At 36.9% G+C, this 21,590-nt stretch overlaps 1 protein-coding gene across 3 annotated transcripts in view; it reads right to left on the bottom strand.

Moving 5' to 3' along the window:
- Positions 1–17,894, bottom strand: part of LAMA2 (laminin subunit alpha 2) — a 619,529-nt gene extending 601,635 nt beyond the window's left edge. For 2 of the 3 annotated variants that reach the window (XM_058735217.1, XM_058735218.1), the window contains exon 1: positions 17,647–17,894. In XM_058735217.1, the coding sequence (XP_058591200.1) occupies positions 17,647–17,767 (121 nt within the window). In that variant the 5' untranslated portion in view covers positions 17,768–17,894. The remainder of the gene's footprint in view (positions 1–17,646) is intronic. The other variant, XM_058735219.1, reaches the window with a different exon arrangement.
- Between the last annotated feature and the right edge of the window lie 3,696 nt (positions 17,895–21,590).

The following is a 21,590-nucleotide window of genomic DNA, read 5'->3' as shown; positions in this document are numbered from 1 at the left end:
AAAGTGGAAATGTTCTATTTCTTGATCAAAGGGGTAGTTACATGGGCATATACATTTGTCAAAGTTATCAATCTGTATACTTATGTGTGAATTTTATTATATGTAAATTGTACCTCAAAAAAGTTGGTCTTTTTTTTTTTAAAAAAAGAAAAAGGTGACATTATATCATAATGTAAATATCTTACAATCCAGACAGGTCTGATGTCCTCAGCTATTAGACTGATACCTGCATAATACCAGTCTTCAGGGATCTCAGGAATTGTTGAAATAAAGTAAATAAAATGCCTGACATGAAATTAGTACTACTTTGATAGAACAGAAAAATGGTTAAAGCTTATGAAAGCTATATGGAAATAAGAGGTTTAAACTCAAATACAGACTATACTTCCCCCCAAATTCTTATTACACACACCTACATAAATGTACATAACCTAGCTAATTATCAAAATCCATATTTCAGAACACAACAGTGGTTTAACTACAAGGCATCAGGTAGGCCAGGGGTTTAAATAATAGTTACCATGAAGGTGTATTTTAGAAATAGAGTTGTTATATCTGGTTTAGTAGTTTATACTATAAGAAACTATCACCCAGAATATAAGGCGTAGTGTAGAAGACTTTCAAAGTTATCTGGTTACTGGAACTTTATATCGCCGTTCAGATGAGTATTGGTCAACCAATTTCCAACTGAAACTATAAAACGGTTTATTTTTCATTAAGTTCCTTAATTCCTTCATCCATTAAAATTTGCATATAAGCAAAAGAAAAACATACCCATCTTGAGAAAGAGACATTATTCTGTTAACTCCCACACATATACAAGAAGGCTAATCTTAAACAGCTGTCTTTTTCTTTAACTAAATTAACAATGCTTATTATATTCTGGCTTCCAGATGCAGAACAACATGTTTCATGTTAATATGCCTAGTTTCTGACCTGGCAATAACACTGAAGGACTCAGCAGGAAATTTGGCCTCCAGATACTCTTATCTTGGGGGATAGATACAAAGGAAAACAATTCTCTGAATTACTTTATTGTGGAATTAAAAATGTTCATTAGGACTGTTGTCAAGGGCATTTCTATTCCAAATCCGTTACTGTATGTTACAAACAGGATGTCTCCAAACCAAGCTGAAAAACTAAAACTGTGGGTGGTATAATGATGAAATACAAAGCTGTATCTTGAGGTAGTTACCAACTCTGCAACCCTTTTCTCCCCGAACAGGAAAGAGCAGGAAAAGGGAAAGAAGGAAAGCAGTGGTAAGGTTCAAGGACAGACCTAGGGGGTGATCTTGACCTGGATGAATTTAAAATGTTCCTGCTACAAAGTGCACTGCGTTGATGTGGCCTAAGCATTGCTCATTCCTGGATCTCAGACCCTTGAAATGCCCCTCTGAACCAAAGGGGCCCCTCTGAGCCAAAAAAGAGATTACCTGTAGCTGATGCCTATATCTGAGATCCAGGGAAAGAGGAGGAGATCCCAGCAAGTGCCCTCTCAGAACTGGAAGTCCACTGTCTTGGTCACTTTCTTCAACCCAGGCCCCCCTTCCATCAACCCTTTCCCCACATCCACAGCACCAAGCTCTGCCAATCAAATCCCCCGAACAAGTTTTCAGATAAAACAGCTTATTCCCACCATGCTTTTTCCCCTGAGTTTGAGACCAAATAAGTATTTTCATTTCACTCTTTAAAAGCACTATGTAAAACACTTAATTTTCCACAAGAGCTTCCATAATTAAGTATGAAATAAAAGAAAGTTGCAAGAGAAAGCTACAGCTTAAGATCCAAAAAGTCTTCATGAAGTGAGCAAATACAGAAAACTCAAACATGTATAATCCCTAAGTTTTATCTCATTTTTATCCAATAGTCGCAAACACATTAAAAAATATTTGCAAATGATTTCACAAGGGAAGAAAAAAGCTACCATGAAATCGAGCAATGGAGTTTCACAGAACTTTTCTACACAACAACTATGTAAATCAATAGTAGTCTCTTTGAAACAGAATTGAAAGCACACACAATGCATTTTAATGCAGAGTATAAAAAGACACTAGATCTGTAATTCTACTAAATGTCAACGATACTGTAACCCACTTACTGTGGAGTCAGATATAATGAAATTCCATTTATAGCAAAGTAGAATGGAAGTCTAAAATTACGTCAATGGAATATAATGCACAAAATACAATTCCAGTAATGGTGGATGTCTTATTAGAAAGAAATCTTGGTGAAATGATGATTTCACTGTAAGTCTCCCATATCCCTCAACGCGATATTCAAAGTAACATTAGATTTTAACATCAATATTTTACTAAGCAAATTATAACAAATTCAATTTATAATTCCCTAATATATGAAACAATACACAAAGCTACCACGGAAGACAGAAAACACATGTGTGTTAACAGAAAACAATATAATATACATATTTTAATTTGTGTCTGGTTATATTTATGAATAAAATGCAAAAATGAATTAAACACTTCAATTAACTGGAGGAAGGAGTATTATCTTACAAACGTAGATAAAATAAATGCATATTTCCCTCTGGAGAACGTGAGAAAACATCATTTCTGGGCTAAGTGAAAAAAAAAATAACATGTCATAGCATATTCAATTTTCAAAAATCACATCCTTACCATCCATAAATAGTATTATAATGCTGCAATTTTCATATTAGCTTTATCCTTTTTTAAAAAAATTACTATGTTCCATATTAGAGACATGATATTCGTATTTGGGATTTAGAAAATCTGGGATTCTATTTTTCTCCTTTCTTATATTTTCAGGCTAAAGCATCCATTTCAAGTATTGATTCTCCTTTCCTCTAACTGCGGGGTATACTCATTTATACAGTGCAATACTCAAAAGCTTTGTATAGAAGAGGCATAGAAATGATGGTAAAACAGGAAAACACTCTAGATACCAGATACTACACAAATGTAAAGCATATGATAGTGGCATGGTGGAAATGGAGACTGTTAATTAAGACCATCAGAGAGAACTTGATTTTGTCTCCCCGTGGAAACCATAACTATGTTATGCAGTTACTTACATTTAGACATTTACTTTATAGGATCTCTTCTATCTGAAAGTTATATTAGCTAATCACCGAACACAAAATGTGTTTAATATTAATTCCCAGTTTAGGCAGAATATTTAACTTGAACGAAATTTGCTAGTATGCTAATAATTCTATAGTTGAGTGCAAAATTTCTTCATTATTTGATTCATATTATCTTTTCAATCACTTACGGCCTCTTTATTTATTTTTTATTTTAGAGAGAGAGAGTGTGTGTGTGTGTGTGTGTGTGAGTTGGGGAGAGAGGCTGTAGGAAAGGGCGGCGGTGGCGGCGGGGGGTTGGGGGGAACCTAAGCCAGTTCCATATATGGAGCCTGACACAGGGCTCAATCCTACGACCCTAGTATCATGACCAGTTGAAATCAAGAGTTGGGACACTCAACCAACTGAGCCACCCAGGTGTCCCTACTGTCTCTTTATCCATGAAGAATACATACCAAGAGAATAAAAATTAAAGGGCATGCCAAAATCCTATGCTCTTTAAGTAAATTCCCAACTGAAAATGTTCCTGTGACCTAGTAAGTTCACATAGAATTCAATCCCTAGGTGATTCAATTGTTATTAAAAAGAAAAAAACATAATTTCAACACAAATTCCACTCCTCCCATACTCTCAGGACATAAACACATAAATCAAGCAAGAAAAATAAGAATAAAATAAATAAGAAAAATAAGAATAAAAATAAAAATAAATAAAAATAAAAGGGGTGCCTGAGTGTCTCGTTAGGTCAGTGCCATTGCAAATGGCAAAATTTCATTCTTTATGGCTGAATAATATTCCATTGTATGTGTATATGTGTACTTATGTGTGTGTATATGTACACACACACACACGTCACACCTTCTTTACACATTCATCTATTGATGGACAATTGGGTTGCTTCCATAACTTGGCTATTATAAATAATGCTGCTATAAACATAGGGGCATGTGTATCCTTTTGAATTAGTGTGGTGGTTTTTTTTGTATTTTCTGAGTAAATATTCAGTAGTGCAATTATTGAATGATAGTGCAGTTCTATTTTTAACTTTCTCAGGAAATTCCATACTGTTTTTCACAGTGGCTGTACCAGTTTGCATTCCCTGCCCCCAATTGTACAAAAGGGTTCCATTTTCTCCACATTCTTTTCACACTTTTTGTTTCTTGTGTTTTTGATGTTAGCCATTCTGACAAGTGTGAGGTGACATCTCATTGTAGTTTTGATTTGCATTTCCCTGATTTAAGTGATAATGAGCATCTTTTCATGTGTCTGCTGGCCATCTGCATGTCTTCTTTGAAGAAATATCTGTTCATGTCTTCTGCCCATTTTTAAATTGGATCATGTATTTTTTGGGCATTGAGTTGTATCAGTTCTTGTTATATTTTGGATACTAACTCTTTATTGGACAAGTCATTTGCAAATATCTTCTCCCATTCAGGTTTCCTTTTATGTTTTCTTTGCTGTGCAGAAGATTGTTATTTTGATGTAGTCCCAATAGTTTACTTTTGCTTTTATTTGCCCTGCCTCAGGAGTCATGTCTAGGAAAAGGCCTCTACCGCCAATGTCTAATAAGTTACCACCTGTATTCTCTTCTAGGATTTTTAAGGTTTAAGAAGGTCTCACATTTAGGCCATTAATCCACTATGAGTTTATTTCAATGTATACTAACTCCAGTTTCATTCTTTTGCACATAGCTGACCAGTAAGTAGAACTTTCATCTTAATAAGCATTTTAACCTTATGCATCACAATACTTGTCTAAAAAGTCCTCATATACAGAAAAGTTCTAAGCCAAGAAATATTCATTCCTCATCCAAAGCTTTAAAAATTGCTCAGCTCTTATTGGAATATCTTTAGGAAAAAAAATATACCTCAAAAGCAAGATACAGTATTCTAAAATATTATATTTATCTCTTAAGTGGTATTGATAACAATATGCTCTATGTGTACCACTGTGTTTCAGTATTTGTGGAAATTTGTCTCTTACAAAAATATTGATTCAGACTATAAAGGCATTAAGAAAAATAACACATGTAATATTTTTTTAAAAGGCACCCTTTGGGTCTGTCCAAAGAGTGGCTTCTTCATTCATTTTACAATTTTTTTAATTAAATGCCTACCATATGCCAAACCAGAGACTATAGAGGAAGTAAGTAAAAATAAAAGACAAATAGTCCTAGTGGTGTGTAACTTATGTTATTAATTTCTAACTGTTAAATGGCTTAAAATCTTAAAAGAGAATAACTGGTGAAATGCCCTTCTAGGTTTGTGCAATAGCAATAGCTCTTGAAGTTTGTCTGAGTATGATTGGTCTTTCAATTTATTACATAATTGAAAATCATAAAGAGGATAGATTCATTACATATGTGAAACACATTTTACTTAAGCCAAAGTAGCCCAAACACAGTAGGGGTTAATTTTTTTAATAGACCTGGAAATAGCTTCAGAGGGCAATGTTTTGTCCAAAAAAAGAAAAACATATATATATATATATATATATATATATATATATATATATATATATATATATACACATATATAAACACACATATATACATATGTAACATATATACCTATGTACATATGTAACATATATATATATACATACATACACATATACACACACATATATATATATATATATATAAAGAGGTCAGACCATAGATGAATAATGAACTGTAGGATAGCATTGTTTTCTCAGCACATCTTAGGTAGCACAATGCCAGAAACCCTATGGATAAAATCAGTTTTTAAAAACTGACAAAAAATATTTTGTACAAACTTAAGGAAGATAATTACAAAGAATGAAAAAATATTTTGAAGAATTTCTAAATGTATCATTGTCTACATATAAATTTACCTATGGCTATGTGCAAAACAAGTAAAGATAGGATATGCATGTTAAAATACTTCCCTTCCATATGAATTAACTTTTTCTATGTTACTGGGAGGTATACAGCAAAAAAAAAAAAAAAAAAAAAAAAAAAAAAAAAAGGAAGGAAGGAGGAAGATGTGTCATGATTCTCAATCCAGAAGAACTCAAACTAAGTACATTAAGAGCCATTGGGAGAAAAAATCAAAGAAAAGGGATGAAGCAGAACTTCACGAACCATCAGTGCCTTTGGCCAAACCTGTCATTTATTATAATAACGAATAGTATTATTATTAATAACATTATTTGTATCACACGTTTTATTAATCCTTTATAACACCTCAGTAAGACAAATTTGAACATTATATTTTTTAATAGAAATTTAATTTCAGAATAGGTAAATGACTTATGTATTGTTTAAAGTGACATCCGATCTCGCGGTCCGTGAGTTCGAGCCCCGCGTCGGGCTCTGGGCCGATGGCTCGGAGCCTGGAGCCTGTTTCCGATTCTGTGTCTCCCTCTCTCTCTGCCCCTCCCCCGTTCATGCTCTGTCTCTCTCTGTCCCAAAAATAAATAAAAAATGTTGAAAAAAAAAAAAATTTTTAAGGTGACATCTTAGGAAGAGCTGGAGGCAAAACTTGTATCCTGGAGTTCTGACTTCAAATCCAGCGATTTTTCTAATGTTCCAGAGTGAAAAACTGAATGGTTGCACTACCTGTTAAACGTGACTGAAACTTTCTGAAGAGCAAAAGAGCCTATGGAAAGTTTTTGTCTGAAACTATTTCAAATGTGATATTCCCAAGATTAGAAAAAGCAGGTCTCCCTAGAGACCTGTTGAGGCTATAGGATTTCCGGAGGGACATTTGGTTTTGGTTTTGGTTTTGTAGAAATCTACCATTAGCTTTAATATACAGGAAGACACACTAAAAATTTTCCCAATCTGAGCACTGGGTGTTGTATGGAAACCAATTTGACAATAAATTTCATATATTGAAAAAAAAATTAAAAAAAAATTTTCCCAATCTAGGTTAGTATTAACTAATATATTCCAATCATATATTATATTAAATAATATATATATATAATATATAGTATTAAATAATATATCTTGGAATATATTATTACACCATTTTTTTTAACCTTAGTGTATAGAAAGAATCCAAAAGAGGGTCTATGCTGAGAGCTTTTCCACTGACAACCATCCTGACATTAACTTCCACTGTGTGTCAAATATACTGAATTGTCATCTCTACTCAAATGTCAGGGAAAACATGTGCTTCATAGGCTAAAATGATAACTAATCTTTATAGAGCACTCATTATGTTCCATGCATTTTTATAACCTAACACATATATTGACTTCTCTAAAAAATAGTTTATTAATCCCTAATAAAAACATGTCCAAAAATGAGAAATTTGTAGAAAAAAAAGTTTATTATATCATCTTTGAAATATAAATAGCCACAAAGTATTGCTAAAATTTCCATCCTGTTACGTATCTCAATCACTTCTCACGTTGAGCTACCAACATAACTATTAGCTAATTATAGGACCTTGGGTTTCTTCCTATCTCTGTTACTGGTTTGTTGTTGTGTGACCTTGGTAGAATTCTTCCATCTTTCTTCAATGACGTAGCTTGACATCTATAATCTCTTAGGGTCTACTCAAAGAAACTTTTAGAATGTTTTGCTCTTCTTAAGTAAAAGTGATGTCATATGTACTGCAAATATCCTTTTTGAACTTTACGATCGAGTAATAAAGAAAAAGAGGAGCAAATATTTACTAATTAGCTGCCAAGTATTTTCACATGTACTATCTAATTTAATTTTACTTTACTAATAGGAAGTTTAAATTCCGTTGACTTGGGTTTTTGATCCCAATAAAAGAGTGGTAACATGGCTATGAATTCCATTCTTGCCATCTCCCAAAGCCACTTTTTCTACTAGTCAAAGTTCTCTCCAAAGCAGGGGAATGTATGCAGAAATTGAAGGTTCAAAGGTTATGTTAATGGGTATTTTTTGCAGGCTAAGCTATAAAGTTCAGAATAGCAAAACACTATAAATTCCAATTAAAGCTGAATCCATACATTCGTGTTTTCAAGTATATAAGCAAATTCCTTCATAAACGGCCTCAGCTGAGTTTGGTATACCACAGTGTTGGAGAAAAAGTGCTGTTTTAAGCCAGAATTTCCTGACACCAAGACAGTTTTTAAACTTAATTCAGTTTTCTTGAAGCATTTTGAAAACTCACACTTTTTGAGGTCCTAATAGATGCTCCATGTTTTATATTCATTGTTTTATATACTCCTCACAACAAACCAATGAGATAAAGTAGCTCCCTGAAATGACTATTGTTCTACTTCTTGTTCTGTTTCATACTTTCAGCCTTATTCAGTAATTGAAAACGGCATAGCAGGCAATAAGCCAGAAAATTATGGTGACTATACAGGCTTTAGAAAAAAATATATTTGATATGGCAAACTCTACTAACCTCATTTCCCCTTTAGAATAGTACCTTGTATGTTGCAAGCAACTTAAAAGTTATTACACCTTAGAGTTTTAATGGTACAGCTACTGGACTAAAAAACATAATGATCTCATTTGCAATTTATTCTGTGGCTTGTAATCATTTGTCAAGGCAACTAGGCTTTTCTGCAAATTCAAAGTTTAGACTCCCTTATTCTAGATTTTTTGATAAAACTGAAACTCTGATTTAAGAAAACAAATCAAAAGCTCAATATCTTAGTATATTAAATACACTAATATAAATACACTAAATACACTAATTGGGTACTGAGTTCTAAACTATAAATGTTACCTGCAGCACACTGATTGGTGTCCTACATACACACCCTCTCAAAATGTAGGAGGTTTGCAAAATTTCCTGTTCTAACAGAGAAGTTCAATTTCAAACTGAACTCTTTAAATCTTTTTATAGAAATGCCAGTGTTCTACATTTTTTTTCAAAAGGAATTTTGAGATTAACTCTTCTCTGAATCAGGTATGTCTGTTTGGTTCTAGCTCTTTTCATTCATATATATATATGTATATATATATATATATATATATATATATATATATATATATATATTGACCATTTTTTTAAAGAATTCATTACATAATAAATACCAGTATGTTTCTAGCCTACTGAAGTAATTTATGTAAGGTGACTTAAGAAAAACCAATAATCAAGCTTATAGTCCAGTGTCCAGTAATCCAAATTCTAAGAATTTAAAGGCTAAAATTTGATGAGTATTTTTACTTTTATGCACAGTTTTAAGTAATGTGTATGTATTTATGCATAGTTTTGTGTGTGTTTAAATGAAAAAGATCCTTAAAGATGACACATTTTCTTGTTCCTTCATAATACCTAGTAACTCTCTGTTTTAAATTACTCTACTAACATAACTCAGAAATGGATATGGGATTTTTTCAAGGTTTTTTTGTTTGTTTGTTTGTTTTTTTGTTTGTTTAAGGATCTCAAAGTCCAAAAGAGACAGCAATGTAGGATCTATAAAATCAGAAGCAGGAACATATCCTAATTTCTAATCCTAAAACTCGCACTGGAATTTGTTTACCCTTGACAAGTTGCAAGGCATCAACTCTTCCTTCTATAAAATGAGGAGGACTGTATTAACCTACTAAACAGTGATGCTGTGAATATACATGTATTAATGCTCACAATATGCTAGATACTATTAAACCAATCTAAAGCATCTGGCACTCAGGATGCAGTTCTACAAAGAGCCTTTCAGGGGAGCACAGCTTGGTGGTCAACTAAAAGGACCTTACATGGAGAAGCTCCGTTAACCTTGCGCAAAGTGACTTTCCTAAGTGCCAGGCACTAAACAGTTCCTCAGGCCTTCATCATTTGTTATTTGCATAGATTAACTTTCCATTGGAACTAGATTAGGCATGAACAGAAAGCCAGTGTTATGAACAATAACCCCTAACAGACTACCTCTATGATCTTTTTCTAAATGTCACATGTCCAAATAAAAACAAAATAGCACAAGGCTTCCACTTTAAAATCCACATTCAAGATGACTGGAAAAAAACAGCTTTATTACCCATACCCTACATCTTTGACAAGCAAATGTCTAGTTTTAACTCATCATGTAAACTTAGATTATGCCTCAAAACTATATTTAGATCATACTTATCAGTGGCTTTTAGCAGGAAGATTTAAGTGAAGTTCTGCCATACGTATTTTCTTAAAAATTACATTTGTTAGAAATATCTCCTTGAAAACCACACTTTATTCACAAGCAGGAGAGGAGAGGAGAGGAAAGAAGAGAGGGCAGAAGGGAGGGAGGGAGGGCAGGAAAGAGAAAAGTTATGTAATTTTCTTCTAAATCTTCTTCTAAATGATATAATTTAGTCAGGCTGAAATTGCATTACTTTACTCCAAAGGTTACTGAAAGACTTACAGTGATCCTTAAAGAAGTTATAAAAATCGAAACAGAGCATAGAATAAGCTTCTGATTGTAAAAATAGGTAACATTTCAAAGTTCATTTTATAAAAGAAGGCATCAGATCAATACATCATTGTGTCATTTTTAGCAACAGTAGCTAAACTTTAGCTCTGGTACTGAAAGGAATGATAAAGAGAAAGAGAGAGAGAGAACTCCAAGGTATACATATATTTATGTGGGATTGTGAACAACTTATTTTTAACATGAACATTCATTAAAATTACTCTAAGAAATCTATGGCATGTTTCTAAGACACTGGGCAAATTAAAAGGATATGAAGAAGTTCCCTGCACTTCAGTTGTGTTAAGGTATTGCAATTCTTTTAATCGTGTAATAGGATTGAGATGCCAAAAGGAAAAAAAAAAGAAATTTTACAAAAATGCACTTGAGTTTCACAATGATAAGTCTGCTGAAGTGGAATACTTTGGAATGGAGTCACTTATATATGCTCTAAAAATGGGAAGTATGGGGAAGGAAACAGATCTCAATTAGTACCATATTGGTCTAGTCCAGTGGATTAAAGCCTATCTGGGAAAAGAAATATTACCTATTCTTTCATCCATTTAACTCTGCTCAAAACTCTCCAATACCACCCATCTCATTCAGACTATAAGGCAGAATTCTTTACAATGATCCTAGTTCCCCATTACTTCCCTGACCCTTCTCACTGTGATCTAACTGTAGACCTTCACAAGCCTTTCCCTGTGCTAAGAATATTAACTCTTTCACCTGATATCTGTGTGAATCATTCCCCCAACACCTTCAAGGATTTTCTCAGATGTGACCTTCTCAATGAGGTCAACCTTTATCACTCTATTTAAAATAGCAACCAAACTCTCTCCACTCCTAGAACTCATGACTTCTCTTACCCTGGTATATCTGTTTGTCCAGGAATGTCATCAATTTGTTTGTCCAGGAATCTCATCGATGAATTTATGAATACCTATAAAATATAGGTATTCGTATGTTACTTATTCACTATATATTCATCATATTCCTGTCTGCCTTCTCCACCCTAAGTAGAATACAAACTCCATAAAGGGAGGATTTTTTTTCTGTCTTTACCTACTGAACACATTCATTCATTAACCACATTCCAAGACACATAGTCCGATGACCACCAATTTCCTGCACAAATTCTGGCCTTTGAATGCAGTCTTAGCAATCCATACAGTCCAGAATTCGTCTTCTTTCTACCTGACTGGTATACATGAAGCCTGGCATGAGTCTTGAAAACCATGTGCCAATCTAGTTTTGTCTTCCTCTAACCTCTACTTAGTTTTCTCAGTTACTGCAGCTAGGCTTCTTCCTAAATTCCGGCCTATCAGCTCAGTTCAAAGCTATGACAAATCTTATAAACCCCAATCTTCTATATTAGAAGCATAAACAGTTTGTCTGACCACTAACAATACTTTCTTCCTGATCTTTTTCACAGTCTCCAGTTGCTAAATAAGAACGTACGGTAAACTGGAGAGATGACCTGGGGTCACCATTCTTTATTATTTTTTTAAGTGTTTACTTATTTTTAGAGAGGAGAGAGAGAGAAGACACATGCATGTACATGCATGTGAGTGGGGGAGGGGCAGAGAGAAAGTGAGAGGATCCCGAGCAGGCTCTGCACTGTCAGTGTGGAGCCCAGTGTGGGGCTCAATCTCATGAACCATGAGATCATGACCCGAGCTAAAGTCAAAATCGGAAGTTCAATGGACTGAACCCCAATGGTCAGGTGCTCCGACCTTTCTTTTCTTTCTTTCTTTCTTTCTTTCTTTCTTTCTTTCTTTCTTTCCTTCTTTCCTTCCTTCCTTCCTTCCTTCCTTCCTTCCTTCCTTCTCCTCCTCCTCCTCCTTCTTCTTCTTCCCCTGCTTGAAAACTTCCAGGTATTATCTATTGTTGTTGTTATTGTTATTATTTATTATTATTATTTATTATTACCCTGCTTGGAAACTTCCAGCTATGCTCCTCCCATGCAGTAGAATCCTACTGAATAGTTACACTGACTGGAATCAAGCATGCGTTTGACACATTCTTTGGACTTCTAATTTAAACGACTAGCCACCCCACTAATCTTGCTATGCATAGGCTGGGTTGAGGTTATCAGTCCCTATTCTACTATTTCTTCTTCTTCTCATGGTGCAGAACTGCGGCCCCATAATGCTAAAGCAGATTATGAAAGATGTGAAACGTCACAAAAAGTTTCAGGGATTTTTTTTTATCATTTAATGCTAAATCTGTTTGGATTAAAAGAAGGAAAAATAATCCCATCTCAGAGGTCCAATTTGAAAAGTCAAGCACAAACGTCTTTGTCATTGTATTTATTAAATGTATGAACAGAAGAAATTGTGACAATTATCTCCTTTAAATAAATGAGGACTGAGAAAATATTGAGATGTGACTAAAAGTCAACTTTTTTGAGTCATCGCTACTGCAATACAATTCAATGGTGTAAAAATTCTAAGTCCTACTATTTCAGAAAATCTTCTAATTTAACTAAACCTCTCCCATAAAAATATACACTCATGTTTTCTTACAGCATAGTTGGTTTAACTCTCAAGATACCTACTGGACTTTATAATTATACCTGAAGAAGGTGAAAACTATGATTTTTACAGTGGAGGGAACAGGTGCCCCATATTTCAGAGTGAATTAAGTATGAACTGACAGCACATGAGGTTTTTTTCATCATCCCTGGCAACTCTTGAAGGAGATTCTGATCATTATTCTGCATGATAGCCTAGGAGAGAAAACTCTTGGGAACAAGAATGATCAGCAATTTGTATACACTGACATGTAAGATAAAAAATATAAATTTTATGTTTTTTTTAGAAAAACCTACCAGATCTATAATAGTCAATGTTGAATATGTTCTTATTCTCAGCCCTACATTTTATCTGATATGAATCATTTTTACTGAAGTGTGAGGCCAGTATGTAGTGATCAAGCCAACATATGTACATAAAAGTTACATATGTAGCAAAAGTGATACAAAAAAAATTAATTCCAATTTTATGACTACAGTAAATCTCAGGTAATTTATGAAACATTCTCATATTTTATAGCACAGAATGTTTTAGAAGTGTGCAATTGATGGTGATGTGAATATTCCATATGAAATTTTTAAGTATTCATGCCAAAAATGAGTGAGGATCATCTCAAACATGTTTTTATTTTAAATCCCAGAAGACATCTAAAAACACATTTATATACCTTTAGTATAGTCTTGACATTTTTAAGAATTAAAAAGTTCAAATACAAATATGCACTCCAAAAACAATAGAACGTAATACTAGAATCTTGGACTTTGAAAAGAACTGGAGACTTGATGAATCCTCACTGTGCCTCTGTAAAGGCATTTCATCCTAAATCATCCCTGACAGGTGGCACACCTGATCATGAATGGACATTTCCAGAAACGAGTTGCTCCAACACAACCCAGTAATTTCTGAACAGCTTAAACAAGAGGAGCAGAGAAAAGGAGGAAGTTTCTTCTTATTTAATTCAAACCTTTCCCTTTGTCATATTGTTCTATGGATCTGAGTTCAGGATTTAGAAAGGACATTTTATTCTCTCTTCCATTAAACACCATTCCTAATTTTTTTTTATTGCTTTTTATTTTTGAGAGAGGGAGAGAGAGAAAGAGCGCACATGCGCGTATGCATGAGCGGGGGAGGGGAGAGAAAGAGGGAAACAGAATCTGAAGCAGGCCCCAGGTTCTGAGCTGTCAGTATAGAGCATGACATGGGGTTTGAACCCACAAATTGCAAGATCATGACCTGAGCCAAAGTCAGATGCTTAACTGACTGAGCCAACCAGGCACCACAGAATTCATTCTAGTCAGTGCTCCGCTAAGAAGGTCAATGCTAATATAATCAAAAAGGAGAAGTTGATGATAGCCTAAAACTTCTTCAGTCGCACTCATATCCAATGATCTTCACTGAGAGTATGTTTTAACAGAACATTAAAAAGAAAACATGGCCCCAGAATAAATGGAAAGACATCTTAGTATCACAAAAAGGAAACTTCAGCATAAACAATACTGGAAGTGTTTTTAGTTGTTAAAAATTAAGTTACTATCAGTTGCATGAATATAAGTCACGACTACTCCAAGCCTTCAGTTTTAAAATTGTCCAATAAGAATTGAAGGTGAAATAAGTTAATATATACACGGCGTGTTTAATTATGAAATGCTATATGAATTTAAGGTATTATAAAACAGATTTTATATATACTTTTAATATTAACAAGTTCCAACAATTTATCCCTGAGCCAATCTTTCGATGTATTCCAAATGATCTATAATACACAATATATTCTAGAATGCAGAAAATAGTAGCCTAGGGGCGCCTGGGTGGCTCAGTTGGTTGGGCTGCCGACTTCCACTCAGGTCTTGATCTAGTGGTCTGTGAGTTTGAGCCCTGCCTCGGGCTCTGTGCTGACAGCTCAGAGCTTGGAGACTGCTTTGGATTCTGTGTCTCCCTCTCTCTCTGCACCTTCCTGCTCACACTCTGGGTCTCTCTCTCCCTCTCCCAAAAAGAAATAAACAGTAAAAAAATTAAAATAAAAATAGTGGTCTATAGGTAGACACCATCTTATAGCTATTTTGCACAGAATTCCTTATTGTGTGTAGCATTCAACAGAATGGCAGTATAAACTTTCCCTTTTGCATTGACCTTACTTTATGCCTGGACCATAGAAATTGGAGTCAGTTTTATCTCAGATAAAACAGAGACAGAAAGAGAAAAGGAGAGGAGGGAAAGAGAAAGGAGAGGAGGGAAAGAGGAAGGAGAGGAGAAAGGAGGAGGAGGAGAAAGGAGAAAGGAGAAAGGAGGAGAAAGAAGAAAGGAGGAGAAAGGAGGAGGAGGAGAAAGGAGGAGGAGGAGAAAGGAGGAGGAGGAGGAGGAGAAAGGAGGAGGAGGAGAAAGGAGGAGGAGGAGGAGGAGAAAGGAGGAGGAGGAGGAGGAGAAAGGAGGAGGAGGAGGAGGAGAAAGGAGGAGGAGGAGGAGGAGGAGGAGGAAGGAGGAGGAGGAGGAGGAGGAGGAAGGAGGAGGAGGAGGAGAAAGGAGGAGGAGGAGGAGGAGAAAGGAGGAGGAGGAGGAGGAGGAGAAAGGAGGAGAAAGGAGGAGGAGGAGGAGAAAGGAGGAGAAAGGAGGAGAAAGGAGGAGAAAGGAGGAGAAAGGAGGAGAAAGGAGGAGAAAGGAGGAGGAGGAGGAGAAAGGAGGAGAAAGGAGGAGAAGGAGGAGGAGGAGAAAGGAGGAGAAAGGAGGAGAAAGGAGGAGAAAGGAGGAGAAAGGAGGAGAAAGGAGGAGGAGGAGGAGGAGAAAGGAGGAGAAAGGAGGAGAAAGGAGGAGAAAGGAGGAGAAAGGAGGAGAAAGGAGGAGAAGGAGGAGGAGGAGGAGGAGGAGGAGGAGGAGGAGGAGGAGGAGAAGGAGAAGGAGAAGAAGAAAAGGAGGAGGAGGGAGGAGGAGGAGGGAGGAGGAGGAGGAAGAAGGAGGAAGAGAAGAAGGAGGAAGAGAAGAAGGAGGAAGAGAAGAAGGAGGAGGAGAGGAGAAGGGGAGGAGAGGGTGAAGGAGGGGAGGGGTGGGAGGAGAAAGAATGAGGAGGGTGGGCAGCCCACTAGGAAATTTCTTTGAGACTACTTTGCATGCTTTGAACTTCTGCCCCACTCCAAATGAACAGCACTGGTGTTTCTGGTCTCTCTGTACTCCCAGCTGCTTGACATTATTAAAGTACTATGTATTGTTAAAACATATCATATAACTAAGCAAGGCTAATATTTTAAAGTAGCATTTTAAAAAATCAGCTGCCAGAGATATACTCTCAAAATCACTCTCATAAATTCTATTAATTAAGCCATGTTGACCCCATTTTACCTCGCAGAGAAGGAAAAGCAAAAATAGAAGAAAAAAGGTTATATAGTGAACTTAAGGTCATTTTTATTCTAGGAATTTTAATCAGGGAGCTATTATTGTAGCAAGCAGATTATTTTCTTACTCCTTTTAAGATAAAATAGTACTGCTAGAAATGTTAGATTATAAGAAGAAAAACTATCAGAATGGTTAGATGTAGCTTTATTCCAGTTAACTAAAAGAGGGAATAAGTATATTTCAAAACTTTGACAGATTTGGTCTCATCAAAACTTTCAAAAGTTGCTAACCTCCAGATTTTGTACTCTTGCGGTAAATATTTTGATATTTGAAATCAAATCTTAAATATTCTTTACTTTAGTACAAGTTTTCCAACTCACAAAAATGTTGCTGAAATGATGTATTCATTATAAATTCTGTTTTAAAACGCGGTACATGTGCTTCTTTGAAAATTCATGACATTAAAATAACTCTTCAAAGACTCCCAAGAGTATCAGAAATTATATGCATGTAAACATCACAGCGCTCTGAGGAGAATAATTTGGATTACATCAAATACCACTGTTTTCCAAAGCCCCGTAAAGTGTATATGTGGTCACTGTGGTCTTAATTCACATACACATGACATAGAAGTCCTATCTGTATTTAAGCCAGAGGAGAAATTTCACTATAATAAATAGGATACCTGAGATAGAACGTGGGTCAGAAAAAATTGAGGCTGGAAGTCCCATTGCCACGAAAGAAAAAAACCACTTGACTTTACAAACTCTGTTCAAACAGTTAGAAACAAAGTCCTAGAAAGAAAGAAAGAAAGAAAGAAAGAAAGAAAGAAAGAAAGAAAGAAAGAAAGAAAGAAAGAAAGAAAGAAAGAAAGAAAGAAAGAAAGAAAGAAAACAAAGAAAGAAAGAAAAAAAGAAGAAAAAGAAAAAAGAAAAAAGAAAAAAGAAAGCTGATGTATCAGCTGCCCTCGATAAAGTTGCAAAATGAACCTCAGCTTGGGAAACATTTCTCTGCAGGGATGGACTCTGATTTGGAAAAACTTATTGTTCAATTGGTTAAAAGTTTGCTTCTTTGAAAGACTTCGGAACCCAGCTGGGAGTATGTATAAGCGACAGCAAGTTCTCTCAGAACGAATGAACAATGAGAAACGCTTCACGTTCTTTGGGGGGAGGTAGGCAATCCCCCCAACCCCCCGGACAGGGTACTCAGGACGCTGAAAGTGAGTTTGCATCAAGCTTAGCCCCTCTCGCCCCAAAGCGCACTCCCCAGGGGCCAAGCCAGAAAACGGTCCCTGCCCCGGACTGTCGTCGGAAGAAGGGACCGGTGAGGGGCCGCGGCCCCGGCAAAGGATGGAATCTAGAGCCCGTTCCTCGACTGTACCTCTTTGCTGATGTGCCTGTGGCTGCCGCGGCCGCTGTTGCAGCTGTGGCCTCTGGGCCTGGCCGCCCCCGAGGCCCCCGCTGAGCAGCAGGACCAGGAGGACCCCGGCGGCTCCGGGCATTGCGGCGGCCGGGAGCGGATCCGCTTCTCAGGAGCCCGAGGAGTCGCGGCCGCCCAGTCCCCGGGTCCGGCTTGTGAGCTGAAGGAGCAGCAGCTGCTGGGGAAGAGGAGGAGACAGCCCCCCTCCTGGCTTTGGCTCTGCCGCCGCCAGAGGGTGGGGGGAGAAAGAGGACACTCCCCCTCCCTCTCCTTTTCCCGGGCCCTCGTCCCACAGCCGTCCAGGCACAGGCCCTTAAAGGGTCCTCCGTGAAACAGACCTTTCCAGAGCCGCCCTTCCCTCGGAGAGGGACCGTTCCTTAGCTTGAGCTGTTCGCTGAACTTCTTTTAAATTAGAGGAGGTAATTGATATGAAAGCGCTTTGTGATCTGTAAAATCTCTACACATGGGAGGCATTATTGGGAGGAAATCTGCACAGCTGGGAACTTGGCCGAAGTTGAGTCAATGTACCTCCAGAGACAGACCTGGCAAAACTGTGTGTGGGCGCCGTGTATCCAGGTGACCCAACGCTCGATAGACACAGGACCCTCCCGATGGCCCGGGTGGCTGCGAAGTTACCATGGGGTGAAGTTGGTCCTGGGCCTCAGCAGGTCAGGCCAGAGGACTTACTTATTGCTTAATAGACAACTGTCAGGGCAACAGGGGTGGGACAAAAAGAAACTCCCTTGTTCCACTGCAACACTTATGACCAATATAAAGGCTAAAAGTAAGGTTTTCAGTTCAGTCACTGGACATTTATTTAAATTGAATAAAGGCCTTAGGGACCATTTCCTTTCAGGCTCCAAATTTCATCTCTTCCAGCCCCTATTGCTTTTCTTTAACCCAGAATTTCTGCAAGTTTTTCTGCCACCCCCAGATTCAAATGACAGCTCCTTCCTGGTCTCCCGTCTGTCTGTGTTTTACGGTCTGAGGTTCTCACAGTGTTTGAGAGCTCCTTATTGGGTCTTTATGGGACTCACACGATGTCTTCCCGCTTACTCAGTGGCTGGGAGTACTGCTGACATTAGTGTGCTCTGAGGTCACAGTGCCACTTGTCCCATCCCAGGTGGAGCAGTCCTGCTAACCAGGGACTTCTGGAAGGGCCACTGGGCATTCATGCAGGTGAAAACCCTTGGTTTATGTTTGATGCCTAATTTAAGAGTATGCTGCACATAAAATGTTTTGCACAGTTTTTGTCTTCCAGGATGCATCTACTACACGAAGTGAGGAACTCATGTACTTTGTGTTTCTGAATGTCACCAAGATGTGTTTACCATCTCAGAAAATCCCATCACTGATATGGTAGTGTCCCCAGGACAATACCAGTACGTATCTGTCACATTGATGGTGACTCTGGGAATAGGTTCAGGCTTCTATTTTGCCTTCATTTTGCCTACTAAATCTAGGCAAACTACTAAATGTAGTTTTACCCAAGCATTTACATAATGAAATGTACATTTTTTTACATAGATTACTTTTTTCCATTTTTATTTTATACTTAAGCCATTATATTGATTTTTTAAATACTATGTTGAAGTTAAGTGATATTATTTATGGATTTCCTTTCAATCAAATAAAGGAGGTGTTGTTCCTACCAGGATTGATTGAGAACATCTGGCCAAATGGTGCCCAAGTAAATGGATAACTCTCAATATTTTCCATCTTCTTTCTGTTAATATTAGTACTAAAAAACTCTACAGTTGTTTGTTTGTTTGTTTGTTTTCTTTATTGAGGAATTGCAAAATAGAGTCTGGCCCAAGCCTTGAGAATAAGACTATGATCTCTGCTGTCAACGACTTGTGTGATTCAACACAGGGGAAAAATACAAAATTATTTAACCAAAATTAAGATAGAGAACCAGGGTTATCAGAGCAATTTTTTTTAGAAATAAACCTAATTGAGGGGCGCCTGGGTGGCTCAGTCGGTTGAGCGACCGACTTTGACTCAGGTCATGATCTCACGAACGTGAGTTCAAGCCCCAAGTCGGGCTCTGTGCTGACAGCCCAGAGCCTGGAGGCTGCTTAGGATTCTGTGACTCCCTCTCTCTCTGCCCCTCCCCCACTCATGCTCTGTCTCTGTCTCAGAAATAAATAAACATTAAAAAAAATTTAAAAAAAGAAACCTAATTGAGTACAAATTACACAAAATAAATGCACCCATGCTATATGTTTAAAAAATTTAAACTCTCATTTGACAATTACCCCAATTAACATGTAGTCCACCACTCCCCCAAAGTTTCCTTCCTCTCACAGTAATTTCCCTAACCTCCACCCCTAGAACAGATAGTCACTGATCTGATTTCTGCCACTGTAGATTATTTTAGCTAATCACAAATTTCATAGAAATGGAATAATAAATAATTCTTTTCTTCACTTAGCACAATATTTTGGAGGTATAGCGATGTTGTTATTTATGTCAGTAATACATTCCTTTTCATTGCTGAATGCTATTACTTGGATATATCACAATTTGTTTATACATTCACCAGAAGTACATTTGGATTGTTCCAGTTTTTAGCTATTAAAAATAAAGCTGCTATGAATATTTGAATACATTTAGAAGGACACATATTTATATTTCTTAATTCCAAAGAGAGATATTATTGGGCTTCCTTGTGGGTATGAAACAGTTTACAATACGGTTATATCATTTTAAACTCCCCCAGTTATGTATGAGAGTTCCAGATGCTCTGCATGGGTACCAACACCTAATGGCATTTAATTTTACCTTCTCTAGAGGTTGCATAGTGGTATCTTAATGACATCATCATTTGCATTTCTCTGATGATGCTGAAAATGTTTTGATGGGCTTATTTGGCATTTATATTACTTTTTTTGTGAAATGTCTGATCAGATCTTTTGTTCATTTATCCTAATTATTTTATTTTTTACATTATTGTTAAGTTGTAAGATTTAAATATATATTCTGGAGAAAAGTCCTTTGTCTTATACACTTAATACAGTGCCTACTATTCTCAGTCCATAGCTTGACTTTTCAATTTCTTGACTAATGTTAGAGGAGGTCATCAAGAGGACATGACTGCTAGTTGACCTGTGAGCTGGACCCACACAACCAGAGGCTCCTCACCTCCTCCCCTGTACTTGCAATGTGCATTCTGCCTGCCTTCCCAGCACTAAAGCTGCCTCAAGGACACAGCCTAGAGAGAGTAATGTGTTGTTGAGAACATCTGGACAGTATACATGCCTGAGTCTAGTGAAGCCTCTATACAAATTTAAGATTCTGACAGGTGGATGTGGAGATCTACTTAAGGCTGCCCAAGACAAGCTTCATATGTGAGTTCCCTTGCTCATTAAACTGACTGCCTTCTGGGGCGCCTGGGTGGCGCAGTCGGTTAAGCGGCCGACTTCAGCCAGGTCACGATCTCGCGGTCCGTGAGTTCGAGCCCCGCGTCGGGCTCTGTGCTGACAGCTCGGAGCTCGGAGCCTGGAGCCTGTTTCCAATTCTGTGTCTCCCTCTCTCTCTCTGCCCCTCCCCCGTTCATGCTCTGTCTCTCTCTGTCCCAAAAATAAATAAAAAACGTTGAAAAAAAAAATTTAAAAAAAAAAAAAAAACTGACTGCCTTCTGATCGTGGATTACTCTGCCTTTCTTCTGTCACTCCTTGCCCTCTTCGTATGGGTGCCAGTTTGCAAACCAACAACCGCTTTCAAAGAACAGAATTGTTTAATTGTGATTAAGTCCAATTGATTAAGATTTTCCATTTATGCTTAATACTTTTTGGGCCCCTTTTCAGAAATCTTAGCTTACTTCAAAATTGTGAACATGACCTTCTCTATTTTTTCCTTGAGATTTTGTAATCTTAGCTACTACATTTGGATATATGATTTAT

This window comes from Neofelis nebulosa, chromosome 6 (assembly GCF_028018385.1).
Source record: "Neofelis nebulosa isolate mNeoNeb1 chromosome 6, mNeoNeb1.pri, whole genome shotgun sequence".
Lineage (NCBI taxonomy): Eukaryota > Metazoa > Chordata > Mammalia > Carnivora > Felidae > Neofelis > Neofelis nebulosa.
This window is presented reverse-complemented; position numbering and strand designations above follow the sequence as displayed.